Source organism: Peromyscus eremicus, chromosome 13 (genome assembly GCF_949786415.1).
Source record: "Peromyscus eremicus chromosome 13, PerEre_H2_v1, whole genome shotgun sequence".
Taxonomy (NCBI): Eukaryota; Metazoa; Chordata; class Mammalia; order Rodentia; family Cricetidae; genus Peromyscus; species Peromyscus eremicus.
The window spans coordinates 18,939,710-18,955,194 of NC_081429.1; the positions used below are offsets into that span (position 1 = coordinate 18,939,710).

The 15,485-nt window shown below is 41.3% G+C and overlaps 1 protein-coding gene and 1 long non-coding RNA gene across 6 annotated transcripts in view; one reads left to right on the forward strand and one right to left on the reverse strand.

Annotated features, from left to right (window-relative positions):
• Positions 1-15,485, forward strand: part of Fer (FER tyrosine kinase) — a 324,556-nt gene that overhangs the window by 81,007 nt on the left and 228,064 nt on the right. For all 5 annotated transcript variants that reach the window (XM_059277953.1, XM_059277955.1, XM_059277959.1 and 2 more), the window contains exon 8: positions 10,813-10,935. In XM_059277953.1, the coding sequence (XP_059133936.1) occupies positions 10,813-10,935 (123 nt within the window). The remainder of the gene's footprint in view (positions 1-10,812; positions 10,936-15,485) is intronic.
• On the reverse strand, positions 10,552-15,323 carry LOC131923081 (uncharacterized). Its single transcript, XR_009382503.1, has 3 exons — positions 15,254-15,323; positions 12,846-13,420; positions 10,552-10,917 (listed from the first exon to the last, which is right to left on the reverse strand). It is a non-coding gene; the product is annotated as an uncharacterized LOC131923081 (long non-coding RNA).

A 15,485-nucleotide genomic window follows, 5' to 3' on the forward strand; every position in this document is an offset into this window, starting at 1 on the left:
ATTTGTGAGGCCATTAATATTTAGAGTGTGTGTACAGTTTGCTGTCATTTTAATGTTTTTTTTTTTCCCCCTCATTTTTATGTTCTTGTTTGTGGTTTGGTTATCATTAAATGGGTGGCTTTGTTTTCTTTCTAGAGTCTCCTGGCTGTACTTATCTCCCTTCAGTTAAGAATATTGCTCTTAGTAATCGGTTCTTTGTTTGTTTTTAAATGAGTTGTTTTTAGGCTGCTGGGGTCATGAGAAGGTTTTCTTTCTCCTGAACCGTGGTAGATAGTTTTGCTGGGTACAGTAGTTGATGTGAACGGCTGTGGTCTTGTAGGACTGGAGTGCACTGTTCCAGGCTCTCCTGCCTCTCAAGAGTGTCCACTGAGAAATCACATGGTATTCTGATGGGTTTTCCTTCATATTTGACCTGTGTTATTTTCTCCTGCAACTTTCAGTACTTGTTCTTCTTTTGTGTATTTAGTGTTTTGATATGCTATGGAGTGTTTCCTTTTTTGGTCTTGTCTAGTTGGGTTTCTGTGTGCTTCTTGTGTCTGTGTATGTCTTTCCTTTGTTTGGGGAAATTTTCTCTGATCTTGTTAAAGCCATTGTCGTGGGATTCTTCTCCCTCTTCTGTGACTGGAATTCAAAGATCTGCTCTTTTGATGGCGTCTCACATTTCCTTTATGCTCCTCTCCTGTGCTTTAAAATCTCTTCCTTTTCTTTGCTTATTTCTTTTAGATCCTGGTATTTTTAACTTCTGCTCCATTCATTCTACTTGTAAAGGCTTTCCCTGGAGCTTCTAATTGGGATAATGAGTTTTTCAATTCTAGCTTCATTTTGGCTTGTGTTTTCTTCAATAATTCAGTCTCTTCATTGAATTCAGTTTTCAAATCCTGATTTATCTTCCTTATTTCATTCAGGCGTGTATTTGTATTTTTTTTGGAAATCATTTAGGTGTTTATTATTATCCTCTTAGAGTTCAATGAAGTGTTTGTTCATGTCGTTTTTAAGTTTCTTCAATTTTTTGATAAAGTTTATGGCTGTTCTTTTCAGTTCTGTGTCCCAGGGTTCGTATAGGTAGTTCTCATTAGAGAATACATCAGTAGGACGAGTGGGTTTGGTGGGAGACATGCTGTTCTGGCCATTCATGTTGTTTTTGTTTTGGCGATTTGACCTGTTTGTGTGCACGGCTTTCTTTGGTTGGAGCAGATGTTATAGTTTGGCCTCCCTTAGATAGGTCAGTGCAAATGCTCTGCCTGAGCTAGGCCAAGTAAAGCTGGGGGGGGTCAGCTGTATAGTTGGACCAGACAAAGGTGGCACCCGTGAGCTCAGCCAGGCAAAGGGGGTTCACACATGAAGAGGGTTCGTGGCCCCAGGTCTGAACCTAGGCTTGTGGGTTTGCAGGTGGTGTGGTTGGAGGACTGTCAGGGAAGGGCAGAAGCTCCTTATGCAGGAAAGGTAGCTTGCACACGGAGCTATGAACCATTCTTGATTTTGTACAGTGTTCTAATAGTCCTGAGTTACATAACTTATCTGCCTCAGCTTTTTATTGATGGACATTTATGTTGTTTTCAGTTGTTTGGATCCAGTGTATTTGTATTTTCTTGGAAATCACTTAGGTGTTTATTATTATCCTCTTAGAGCTTGAATACTTGAAGCTTATAAAATCAGAAAAACATTAGCACCACAATATAGTCCACTTTGGTTATTGTGTTTATGGGTAGGACCTCAATAAACATGTTTGTATTGTTGTCTTTATGTACTTGTGTATTTATACATAATAATTTCTATTAAGTAGAATTTCTTAAGACAGAGGGTAGTAGTTAAGAGGAGCAATTCAGGATTCGTGCTGCTTGGGCACTAATACCAGCCTTTGTATCTTATCAGCTATATGACTGTTGCCAAAATCCTCACCCTTTCCATGCGTTAATTTCCCATATATAAATGAAGGTAATAATTCATTGTAAGGATCATATGAATTTAAGTGCATATTAAAAACACTCAAATGCTGAGTATATTTTTTTCAGATAGTCATTTATAGTATTTAACTGGTTTTGTTTTATAATATTGCATCATTTAAAATAAAAAGAGTAAGTTGTTGTGTTTGCACATGAAGCCTGTATCATGGCATTATGGCGAAGAGCTCTTTGAAATTAGCAAGTAGCTCTTCCATTTGCTATCTCATTGATACGTAAACTGTAATTAGTAAAATGTATTTCTCCTTCACTTAATTCACTTACTCTGGACTGTTTTTTTTTTTTTGTTTGTTTGTTTTCCTAAAGACTAGTGGTAAGAGAAGGAAAGGGATTTCTTCAAATAATTTCATTCTTCTCAGTCATTGTCTCTCTTGCTTTGAAATCTGTCTAGGAAAACTTCAGTTTCCGGAAGTCATTTATTTCTTGTATTTCCCTAGTGTTTAAGAGAGTTGCTGAGGCAAGAACTGTCATCAGTAAAGAACTGCTTAAGTGAGTGACTGGGAGGAGAGGAGAAGGAAGTAGAGGAGATGATGAGAAGGTTGTGGATGGAAAGGTCAACAGCAGGAAAGAGGACACTGAAGTGGTAGGGCTCTCCGCTCCCACTTCCTTCCTCGCTTTCCTGCGTATGCTTCTGCCTCGATGACCTTTGTCCTGCAGGCCCATTCTGTTTACTTCATGGTTTTCTTTTTTATTATCTGAATGTAGTGATTTATTTTCAAGCCTGGGCTGTCTTTCACTACTTGATCAGTCTCTAGATGAAGATTTAAACTGAGATTTTGTAATTTTTTTTTATTCATTGAGCCTTTACTCGTCAGCATTACTGTTGGGTTCTTTTTCAGACTCTCATTACTGGATTGTTCTTTCCTGTTCTGATGTCGCGTGGCCAGGACAGTGGCAAGGAGCTGGCTCTTGACCCTGTGACACAGAGGGGGTGGTTGGAGGTGACTCACCATGTTCTGCAGCTCCGTAATCCCTGCAAGGCAGAGCTTTATAAACAACAAAGCACCGCATAGAACTTACTTACTTAACTTAGGTAGTTGTTTAACAAGTAACTAGAGGAGAGAGATGGCTCAGCGGTTAAGAGCACAGATTTGTGTTCCAGAGGACCCAGGTTCAATTCCTAGGCTGTCTGGTGTCCATTCACTCCAGGATTTAAAAAAAGAAAAAAAAAAAAAAAACCAAGGGAAGAAGAATAAGTAACTTGAGGTTTTCATTTGAAATACAGGTGTCTTTTTTCTATATTACAAAATTTTTAAAAGATAATGTGTATTCTTTGACAATTCCATAAATATATAAAATATTTTGATTATACTCACCCTCTACTTCCCCTCTTAACTCCCTTCTGAAATACAGTTTTTTTCCCCCTGAATGATCTCTAATTTAATGTGGTATTGCCGACTTTATATAGTAGCCATAGTATGAAATATCCTGTGGAGGTGAATTGTAATTTTATTGCTTTGTTTTGTGGCCTAAAATATGAACTGTTTTGGAAAAGTTCCATGTGGAAAAGGTCCATGTGCTAATGGGAAGGATGTATATTCTGCAGCCGTTGGATGGAATATTCTGTACATGTCTGATCAGTTCATTTGATATGTAATATAATGTAATTGTTTTTGTTTGTTTTGGTCTAGAGGATCTGTCTATTGGTGAGAATGTGGTATTAAAGGATCCACTATAGTGTTGAAGCCTTGTTTTTCCTTTATGCCCTGGGGTGTTTGCTTTATAAAATTGAGTGCTCAGATTTTCAGTGCATATATATTTTCCTGTGCATTGTTCCCTTTATAAATATGTAGTAATATTCTTTGTCTCTTCTGATCAGCTTGGGCTTAAAGTTGATTTTTGTTGCATGTGAGTGTAACTCTTCTGTTTGATGAGGCTTTTGTGTGCTTGCCATATCATTTTCTAAATTCTCACTTTCACTCTGCATGTTTTTGTTGATAGAGTGAGTTTCTTTCAGGCAACTAACTGCAGTTCTTGTTTTATAATCCAGTCAGCCACACCCTGTCTTGTAATAAAGAATTGGGTCTATTTATATTTAGGATTATTATTGAAAGGTAGTATATTAGTTCCTGTCATCTTTGGACTTCTTCCCAGTTGTTTGGAACAGTCCCTGTTCATTAGTTTTTACATTATGTATCTTACAGTTTTTATGGTTTCCTGAATTATGTAGGATACTGTATGATGCTGTTTTACTGGTGTTGGATTCTTTTGGCTTATGTTTATCTTGGGAAATCTTCATTTCTCCTTTGTCCTGTGGAATTCTGGATATAGTAATCTTGGTTGGCCGTTATTTTCTGTCAGGGTTTGAAAGACTTCATTTCTCGTGCCTTGATCAACCCCTCACCCTCCTTTTAAATCACTCCAAGAACCCATCATATTATTACTGTTACTTACTTTGGTAGTTATACTCTGTTTTTAATGACTGCTCAAAGGTCTCTTAATGATACCCCATGTATCTTGTATGTCCAGGTTTTTTTTTTATGTTTTAATTATTATTTTTATTATTTTTTGTGTGTGATCTGTGGGTATGGGTTCTTGTGTGCCACAGCATGTATAAGGTCAGAGCACTGCTTTATGATGTCGGGGGTTAATCTTTCTACATTTGTGTGGTGGGCTGGCTGATTTTGTGTGTCAAATTGACATAAGTTAAGAGTCATCAGAGAAAGGAGCCTCAGCTGATGAAGTGCCTCCTTGAGATCCAGCTGTAAGGAATTTTCTCATTTAGTGATCAGTGTGGAGGGGCCAGCCATGGTGGGTGGGGCCATCCCTGGGCTGCTGGTCCTGGGTTCAATAAGAAAGCAGGCTGAACAAGCTATGGGAAGCAAGCCAGCAAGCAGCACCCCTCCATGTCCTCAGCATCAACTCCTGCCTCCAGGTTTCAGCCTTGTTTGAGTTCCTGTTCTGGCTTCCTTCATTGATGAATAGCAGTGATGAAGTGTAAACCCTTTCCTCCCCAACTTGCTTTTTGGTCATGGTGGGTTTTTTGTTTGTTTGTTTGTTTTGCAGCAGTAGATACTCTTAACAAAGACAAATTGGTACCAGGAGTGGGATATTGCTGTGACAGACCTGACCATGTTTTGGGGAGGATTGTGGAAGGACTTTGGAACTTTGGGCTAGAGTATTTAGAGCTCAGTGGGATGTTCTGTGTGAACTTGGAAGATAAGAATGTTGAGAGTATTGCAGAGGGTGGAGGCCTGGCTTGTGACGTTTTAGAGGGAAATTTAAAGTATCTACCAGGGCTATTTGTTATTTTAAATTAAGATCCTGTGTTTCTGGTTAGCTGGAGCTGAAGAATCAGCTGTGATTAATAAGATACCAGAACTACTAAAGCAAAATTTTGCTTTGCTGGGATAGTTGATGTTGGTCAGCTGGAGCTAAGAAATTAGTGGTGATTAAGAAGAGACCAGCATCACTGAGGTGAAATCTTCTGGGATGTGTTTCCTAAGAGCACAGAGAAGCTGTGTTCCAGAGGTGGCCAAGATTATACCTCATGCTGGCAGCAGGACTTGGTAATATGTAAGAGTCACTCAGCTGGTACTAGTTTTGGAGGCATGAAGGGGTCATGAAGAGCAGCTGAGCCTTGGCACTTTGAGAGGCCATTGGTGAAGGTGCAGCCTCAGCGGCAGTTGAAGGCCCAGGACTGAAGGGATCATGCAGAGAAGTTGAGGTTTGGCACCATGAAGAGAGCCTAGGAGAGGCTATTGGTGAAAGTGCAGCCCAATTGCAGCAGATTCCAGCATTTTGGAGATGCCAGCACCATGGGATGACCACCAAGAACAGCAGCAGCAGTTGAGTGGAGCCAGCCGGAGCCTGAAAGACAAGCTGTGTGTGCTGCAGAGGGCAGAGCTGGAGAAGTGACCCAAGCCCTTTGGAGGAGCCCAGAAGATCGTGAGTGGATCCCAGATAATTGGACATTGAGTTATTTATACTGTTGATGTTCGGTTTTACTTGGTTCAGACTGTGACAGTGCCCTGGTTCTTCCCTCTTGAAGAAGGTATTTACTTTTGATTTTAAAGGAGCCCATAGATGGAAGAGGTGGACTTTTAAAAGAGATTGGATATTTTAAAAAGACTGAAAATTTAAAGACTGAATTTTTAAAGACTGTGGGACTTTTAAAATTACTTATGATTTTAATGTGAAATCTTGGGGATGAGTAAGAAAGGAAGGGATGTGGCTTAAAAGTGATGTATGTGTGTCAAGTTGACTGGTGATCATTGGCTGGTTTTGTGTGTCAACTTGACACAAGCTAGAGTCATCAGAGGAAGGAGCCTCAGTTGCGTAAATGCCTCCACGAGATCCAGCTGTAAGGCATTTTCTCATTTAGTGATCAGTGGTGAAGGGCCCACTGTGGGTGGGCCCTTGGTGGGTGGGGCCATCTTTGGGTTGCTGGTCCTGAATTCTGTAAGAAAACAGGCTGAGCAAGCCATGGGAAGCAAGCCAGTAAGCAGCACCCCTCCAAGGCCTCTGTATCAGCTCCTGCCTCCAGGATCCTCTCCTGTTTGATTTCCTGTCCTGACTTCCTTCAGTGATGAACAGCAATGCTGTAGTGTAAGCCTAATAAACCCTTTCCTCCTCAACTTGGTTTTTGATCATGGTGTTTTTTTGTTTTTTGTTTTGCAATAATAGAAACCCTAAGATACGTGGTATAGATTCTAGAGATAAAATCAGGTCCTCAAGGTGCCTTTACCTTCTGACCATCTTGCTGGGTTATTTTACTTGTTTTCTTTTTTATTATCTGAATATAGTGATATATTTTCAAACCTAAGTAGTCTTCCACTACTTGAGCAGTCTATGGATGAAGATTTAAACTGAGATTTTTTTTTATTTGATTCATTGAGCCTTTACTTTCCAGCATTACTGTTTAGTTTTTGAGAATCTCATTATTTAATTGCTCTTTCATAGTCTATCTGTGTTCCTTAATTTAGTCAGCTGTTTATTTGTATCCTCTTTACATTCATCGATCATTTTTAAAATTGGTCTTCTGAATTCTTTGTCTAGCATATCATTCATTTGGGTATTTTTGGCGTCATTTACTAGGAAATTAGGGAGTTTTGGGGAACTCGTGTTAACTTGTTTTTCACGTTTCTTGTGATTCTATGCTTAGATTTATACATCTGTAGGGATGTATAAATGTAAAGAATGTCTCTCTTACATTTTGTAATGTTTTTATTAGCCTGTATTATAATATTGATGAGTTTCATTATGGTATTTCATTTACGTCTATGATGTTGCAGAGTGGTGTATGGAGAGGGCACTCTGTAGCTAGTTCACCACTAGTCAGCAGTGTGTTCTAGGGAATGGGAACCATCCGTACTCAGTTCCCCGTAGGTGCTATTTCTCCAATCGTTTGTCACCCTGCTGTTGCTAAGCGGTGAATGTCTGGGAGAAGGACTCTAGGCTCCCTCTGTTTGTGGCTTCTTGGGGCTGGATTGTCAGCTGGGGGCTGTTGTGTCCTTTATCTGGAAAGGTTTGGCTGGGATTTGGTCATGGGTAGAGAGTAAAGTACAGTTTTTCTCAGCTGGGATGGTGTGTAGCTCAGCAACAAAGCCCCCTCCCAAAGTCTTTGAGGTGCTGGCCTCAGTCCCCAGAGGTGTCCAGAGAGGAAAACCAGGCACAGTGACTACACAGGCTCAAATCAGATTGGAAATGCTGTGTGAGCCAGTTAAGAACAACCACTACAGACCAATGAGAATAGAGAAGAAGGGCAAAAATGATAGAGGTTCTGAAATGTTAAAAAATGGTAAAGCAAGGAAAGAAATGAAAGAATGATTTGTGAGAAAGTATATCAGAGAGGGAAAACCAATTAAAAATAAATACAATTAGATAAAAGCAAGAAAATACTGAATGAAATGAAAGTGTTGGAGAAGTCCTTGTTGTCAAGGTCCTTGGATTGGAGAAGCTTCTGGATTATCTACTAACTGGAAACGAGTGGGCATGGTGTGTGTGTGTGTGGGGGGGCAGGCCGGCCTGCTGTAGTGAGTTCTGCTGGGCAGTCTGAGGGCATGCTCTTCTAGCAGGGTTGTCTGTGTTCGCTCACTCCATAGGCTTCTCGTATTTGTACCACAGCCTCCATTATCTTCAGATGTGCATGGGATAGGCAGGCACACTCACTCCAGAGACCCACCAGTTTGTGTCCCGGAGGGCATGGTAAATGTCCAAACTGAAGAGTATTTCTGAATCCCTGAAGGAGTGTGGGAGGGAGTGCTGGGGGCTGATGCAGGGGATGGGGAGAGTTTGGAAATATGGCCAAGCTGAACATGTGCCGTTGCTGTCTATTCTTTTGAAGGCAGGACCCCCTGACAACTGTTCCTTCTGTGGTTCTCACTCTGTTGTTTAAACTTTTTGTTAGGTTTATGACAGAATCTCTCCTCATTTTACAGCTGTGACTCATGGCATCCCCCACCTTGTCCCTGCCACATAGCAGAGTGGCCCTAGGAACCCTGATTTGTGATTGTCTTAAGTTTTGTGATGCCATGAGTAGTTTGGTTCCTAAGGATAGGAGCCTTCTCCAGATGGTACCTCTTTGCCACACTCTGAGAGATGGGTTTCTTCTCCAAAGCCAGCCTGTCACACAGGAGTCCTTCTGAGACTTTGAATCCTCCACCACCTTTAGGACTCGTGGGAAAAGTGGGTTTGCCCTCTCCGGGGACAGGAGCCCGTTGTTACCATTGCGTTTGTCCACATTTTGCACTGTCTTGTGCAGAGGGCGTTGGGGCCTCACTCCCTCTGCTGGGCGACTGTCTGGTTGGAGCTGGGGAATACTTTAACTTAAGCTTCCTTCCTGCTTCTTCCAGCTGCTTGGTTTTCCTGTCTCTTCTTGATTCCTAGAGTGCTGCATCTCTTCTGTCCTTAAAATAGGATTTCTCCATTGCTGCCCAGATGCTGGTCATGCAGTCACAGGAAGTGTCCTCGTCCACAGTTGAACCTTGCAGATCTGAGTATTTTTCTTGATGGACCTCTACTTGTGTTCTTTTCTATTTCTGTAATAGATTCCCTTCTGTCTAGGAGATTTCTGTAGTAAGAAGGCTTTTGCTTATAACTCATACTTCAGAGTTTTTACTTTTAACTCTTTCACTTTAAACAAATTTAGAATGAGATAATTTGATATTCTCTTTGTATATTTTTGACTTCCTGTTGTTACTGGATGGGGCCTCGTTCTATGACATGAAGTCTAGGTTCTTTGTGTCTTGAGCAATGAATTGGAAAAGACATGGAATAGTAGTAGTGAATGCATACATTTATTAAAAGTGAGAGTAAAAGTATGGAGCACATGCCATCCAATGGGAGCTAGCCCAAGCAAGTGTGTGACTCAAGAGTCTGAGTTTGTTTTAGGGGTTCCATTTTGTAAGTGTAGGTCGAACAAAGAGTGTTCCTCGGGGGAAATAATGGGATAGATCTTTACCCTGATTGACAAATGGGTAGGTACTGTCATATAACTACAAGTGCATGGGCTATATATTCCATAATTTTAGTATATATACTTCCAGTCACGCATACACATGAGATGATAAATAGGGATTTTCCCCAGGCGGTCACTTCAATGATGCTGTACACTTGTACCAAGTCTACTTTGTTTATCTCTCCTCTAGTGTCTGACCCAAATTACCCACAGGAGGTAGGTAATCATTGTTACCTTCCTGGAGAGGGACGAACACATCTTCCCAAGAGTTCAGACCTCCCTGAATGTCTTGTTTTGAAAGTCTGAAGATAAGTTTTAATATGATATGATAGGTGTGTGTGTGTGTATGGTAGAAATATTTCCATTAAGGATTGAATACATTTTATTCAGCCATAAATTATTTGGCCCATGAGTACATATTAAATTTGTATTAAATTATCTTTAAATCTAATACAGAGGATACTTCTAAGTCAGTATAATATGTGAACATAGAAGTAGTTTATCATCAGTTTCAACTGCCAAACTACTGATTCTCACTTCTTTTCTTTAAAATAAAATAAATGTAATAATATCTCTCATAGAAGATTGATACAAAGAGTAAAAAAGGTAATATATAAAAAATATACTGATTACCATTTACCCTACCAAAATGTAGTTAATTTATAATGTATGTAATGCATTACTTTAGTTGTCTCTAAAAACAATGCTAATGAAGCAGTTATTTCAGTGCCAGAATTACAGATGAGAAAAGTTTGTGAGCTGAAGAATTTTCTGAGTCTCAGATACATGGGTACAGCCAGAATGCAAATATATGTTAATGTGAAAACAAAAAAGTGTGATCTTTTCACAAAAGCATACTTTTCCTAGGACGTGATATGACATGATACTTAGTCCTTTTTTTAAAAATCTTTCCTGACCTTTTTTGTCTCTTCAATTTTAAGAACTAACTGGTTGTGTTCTTGCACACCTTTAATCCCAGAGAGGCAGGCAGATCTCTGAGTTTGAGACTTGGTCCACACAGCGAGTTCCAGGACAGCCAGGGCTACAGAAGCCCTGTCTACAAACAAACAAACAAACAAGCAAGCAAAGGAATAAGACTGCGAATACCACTTTTCAAGAGCACTAGCTTCCCCATCCAAGCTTACAGACACTATTCATAGATGCGTGTTTCACTCATACGCCATTGACTCTTAACATTACGTACAGTTTTATCTAGTTTCCAGAATACTCACTTTGAGTATTGAAATGTTTTCTGTGTCATCCAGTAGAAAGTAAAGTAGCCACATTTCTGTTTAGCATCTGGAACATGGCTAATGTAACCAAGGAACTGCAATTTTTCCTTAAAGTAGATTCCAGGTGGCTGCTCTTTCGGACTTTGCGACTTCATAAGTTTGTGTATGTGCAGATCATCACCTTTAATGTGTTGGTGGTAATGGTGGCTCCTCCTTCCAGGTTGAAGACTTTAGCAGAAGAGCTCACGCAGACACAGCAGATGCTCTTAAACAAGGAGGAGGCTGTCCTGGAGCTGGAGAAGAGGATTGAAGAATCTTCTGAGACCTGTGAAAAGAAGTCTGAGTGAGTAACAGAAATACCATCTGAAAGAATACAGATTCATGGATGTCTTTTTACAGAAATACTTGTTACATGCTGTTGTGGATATGGCATTTCCAAAAATGGAAGTTTTCATGTTAAAATGGTGGAATTTCATGTAGTTACATCATATGACTCCGGAAAACTTTTTGTATTTCTATAAAATGTGATGTTCAATGACTAGTTTCATGTCCACTTGACACAAACGAGTCATCTGAGAAGAGGGAACCTCAGCTAAGAAAATGCCCCCACCAGGCTGGTCTGTGGGCAAGCCTGTGGTGCATTGTCTTGATTAGTGATTGATGTGGGATGGTCTAGCTCGCTGAGGACAGTGCCACCCATGAAGTACTGGGCCTGGGTGCAATAAGAAAGCAAACCGAGGAAGTCATGCAGAGCAAGCCCGTAAGCAGTGTTTTTCCATGGCCTCTACTTCAGTTCCTGCCTCCAGGTTCCTGCCCTGCTTGAGTTCCTTCCCTGACTTCCCTCAGTGATGGACGGTTACCTGGAAATGTAAGCAAAATAAACCCTTTCTTCTCCAAGATGATTTAGGTCATAGTGTTTCATCACAGCATTAGAAACCCTAAGACAGCTGTGTCCTAGAAAATGGTGTTGTGTTTGTAAAGGCTCCGATCAGATGCCTATGTTTTAACAGTTTGAACTACTTCATGAAGAATTCTTTGTTAAAAGATGTCTTTGCTGCTCAACATCTATTTTTTTTATGAGACTTACTGTCAATCCCTTTGTAAAAGGATTCAGAGAAGTGTTATCCAGAAACTGACTGCTGTTGTTTTAAAAGGAATCAAATAAATTAATTAGAATGCACTGATCTCCTTTGCATATAGAAATCAGCACCAGATTTACTTTTTTTTGGCTTTCCTGGTGTTTGTCTAGCTGATTTCTGACTTGAAAATACCTCTCTGGCTCTTTTGATTTTACGTGTCTCAGTATATTTCTGTCTTTTGGTAGATGTGTGTACTCACTCATGCATGCAGGTACAAGAATGTGTGTTAGGTGTGTTAGATGTGTGTACTTGTTCATGGGCGCAGGTACAAGAACTTGTGTTAGATGTGTGTACTTGTTCATGGGTGCAGGTACAAGAATATGTGTTAGATGTGTGTGCTCTCTCATGTGTGTGCTCTCTCATGTGTGCAGATAAAAGAATGTGTGCATCTCTGTCTTTTGGTAGATGTGTATAGTCAATCATGTGTGCAAGTACAAGAATGTGTGTTAGGTATGTGTACTCTCTCATGTGTAGGTACAAGAATGTGTGCATCTATCTGTGTGGAGACCAGAGTTCGATGTCAGGTGTCTGCCTCAACTGCTCTCCACCTTATTTTTAGAGGCAGGGTCTCTCATTGGGCTGGAACTTGATGACTCAACTAGATGGGCTGACTAAACCCTCAGGGATTCTCTTGACTCCCTAGCAGTGGGATGATATGTGCTTGTATTCTTGGCTTCAGAGGCTTTTTACATTTTAATTTATTCTTTAGTAATTGTGTGCATGAATTGAATGTATTTAGATTGTATGGACACTCATTGCCTACTCTTTGATTCCTCCCACACTACCTTATCCCCTCCCTCCTTCCTGCCTTCTTGTTGTTCCCTTTCTCTTCTTCCCCTTCCACCTCTTCTTCTACCCCTCCACCCATTCACTCAGTCTGTGCTGCTGATGTGCACATAGGTGTAGGGCGCCACCCAGTGGAACAGGGACAACCCTATCACACTGCTGCAGAAGACTGAGTCTTCCTTTCTCAGCAGTTATCAATTGCCAGTAACTCCTAAACTCAGGGCGAGGCCTTGCTCTCCACTCGGGAATATTGATTGGCTTGATCTTGTGCAGGTCTTGTGTTGTCAACCACAGCTGCGGTGAGGTCATGAGTGTCCAAAAGACATACCTTTGCAGTAGTCTTTCGTGACATTTGACTTAAGAATATTTCCACTCCCTCTTCTACAGTGTTCTCTCAGCCTTGTGGAGGAAAATGTGTGACCTGGATGTCCTGTTTTGGACTGAGCCTTCCATGGGCACATAATTCTCCGTACTTGGACTGGTTGTTCGTCTCTCTATTAATCACTATGCACTGCATGAAGAAGCTTCTCTGGTGAAGTTGGGAGTTACACTGTCTATAAGGACATACTTAGGAGGCACTTTAATTCTGTGCCTACTCAGCAGACTAATAGTAGTCTGGCCTGTGATCTCATCAGCACAGGGTCGTGGTCTTGATTATAGTTCCAGGGATGAGTCTCCTCTGTAGGACAGGGCTTCAGTGTGATTAGAGAGCTGTGGATTTCCCCTAGTGCTCATGCCACTCTTGCACACGTGGCTCTTTCTCATCAGGTCAGTCGTTGTTGTCATTTGCAAGGTTCACAGCTGCGTCTGACTGTTGATGGGTTTTCTCCAACAGTCTGCATATAAAACCCAGCTAGCAGGAAGGAAGCTCGTAGGTCAGTACCAGCTTGATTTCTCCATGTTCTGTGATCAAAGACAGTGGTGTTTTTAGCTATAGGATCATATTGTCAAGTTTCAGTGGGGTAACCTGGAGCAATGGCAGTAACCTGTTTTTGTGGGTGCTGGGATTGAACTCAGGTCCTCATGATTGTGTGCAAGAACTTTACCAATTGAGCCATCTCCCCAATCCTGTTCTCTCTCTCTCTCTCTCTCTCTCTCTCTCTCTCTCTCTCTCTCTCTGTATGCATATATGAGTATGCATGTGGAACTAAAGCTTAATGTTCATTATCCTGACTCATCTCATTTGTGTTTTTTTTTTGTTTTTTGAGTCAGGCTCTTCCACTGAACCCCTAAACCCCTTAATGTGGGTATGTTGGCTGACCAGTGAGCTCCAGGACTCCTCCTGGCTCCCTGCCTCCCACCTAGCACTGAAGTTACAGGTGAATAGGAACACAGCTTGGGATTGGAACTCCTGTTCTGATGCTTGCACGGAGGGCACTTTAATAGCTTCCCCTCTCCTTAGCCTGGCCTTATCCTTGTTCCCGATAGTCCATTGTGATGGCTAGAAACTCCAACAGTGCATGTGGGCATGGTCTCCCCAGTCCGGAGCGCAATAGATGAGCTGCTTGCTCTCAGGCTCTCATTACTGCCTTCAGATTTCAAAGCTCTCAAGGGTTTTGTGATGTCTTAGATCTCTCTAATCTACACCCGCTCTTACTTTTTGGCATAACTCTCAAATATTCTCTACTTCTATCAAATTTCTGATCTTCTCACTTCCTTTATTTTAATCAGCAGATGAACCTCTGTATCACAGAAAACTCTAAAGCATTAAATGGCTTTGTCCTTGTTTTGGGGGAACTAGATCCCTGAATTTACATACATTTCCCCTTAGCACCCACCCATAATGCCCATCTTTTTACAGTAGAATTGACTTGTTCTAAGTCATATCTTGTGATTTTATAAAGTAGGGCCATCTTTTGTTTCTCCAGAAATTTTGTATTATTTTATATATTATATTTACCCTTTCCTCCCTCCCAGCTGGGTCCTTATACTCACTTTTTCAGCATTGACTCCAGAACTACCAGTCTTTAAAGCCCTCCCACCCCCCATCTCTGAGGTGCTGGGTACATGGCTAGGCCGACACCTGCTGGGCAATGCTGTACCGCCATTCAGCTGTACCTGCAACTGCTGAAGTCCTCTTTATTCTCAATATTTCCCCCATTTACCCTGTCTTCTCGTCTCTGAGTGTGAACTCATTCTAGGAGTAGTTCTCATCCATTCCCTCGATTACTACTTAGTTTTCAACCCACACATACCTAGCTTTTGCCCTATTACTATAGAAATAAGAATCTCGGAGATTACCCGTGGCCTGGAATAGGGCCTCTGTCTTTCCGGACCTCTTCATCACATCTGACTTTGCTGATGTCTTTCCTGTGTCAAGATGACCCCTGTTGGTGTCTCTCTTGCTAGCTCCCTCTCTGTCACTCAGCCAACCCAGTCTGGAGTTTCTGAAGGCATGTTGCTAGGCGGTGTGCCTCTTCTCTCGATGGCTTGAAGATGACTTATGTTGATTATTATCACTTACGATTGGCCTACTTGGTGTGCCTGTTTGAATGTCATAGAAGTGCTCATTATCTCCCCCGCCCACAGCTGAATCAATCTTAATGCCCCCCCTCCCCCATGCAGCTTCAACTTCCTAGTCGGCGCAGTAGTCTTTCTTGAGTGAATGTCAACACCATTCATCTTGTTCTACAATGGACATGTGATGCCACTCGTTTCTAAAATACCGTAGAAAAGTTGCTTCCAAATAGTTAAACCTTTCCCCACTACTTAAGAAGCCTTGGATAGTTTTCTTACCTCTACATCTATACAAGATGCATTTCCCTGTCTCCCCAGTCACCAAGTTTTGGCTTTTTTTTTTTTTTTTTGTACAAAAATACCCACCTCCACAAGCTTTCTCCTGAATCTTTCCTGATCACAGTTTTGCCCAAGTTTGGGCGGGGCTGGCTGTTCTCTTTGGCAGTCTTTATTCACCGTGGAGGAGCGTGAGAGTTTTCTCTTCTTTGGCCTGGATCAGGTTTTTCCGCAT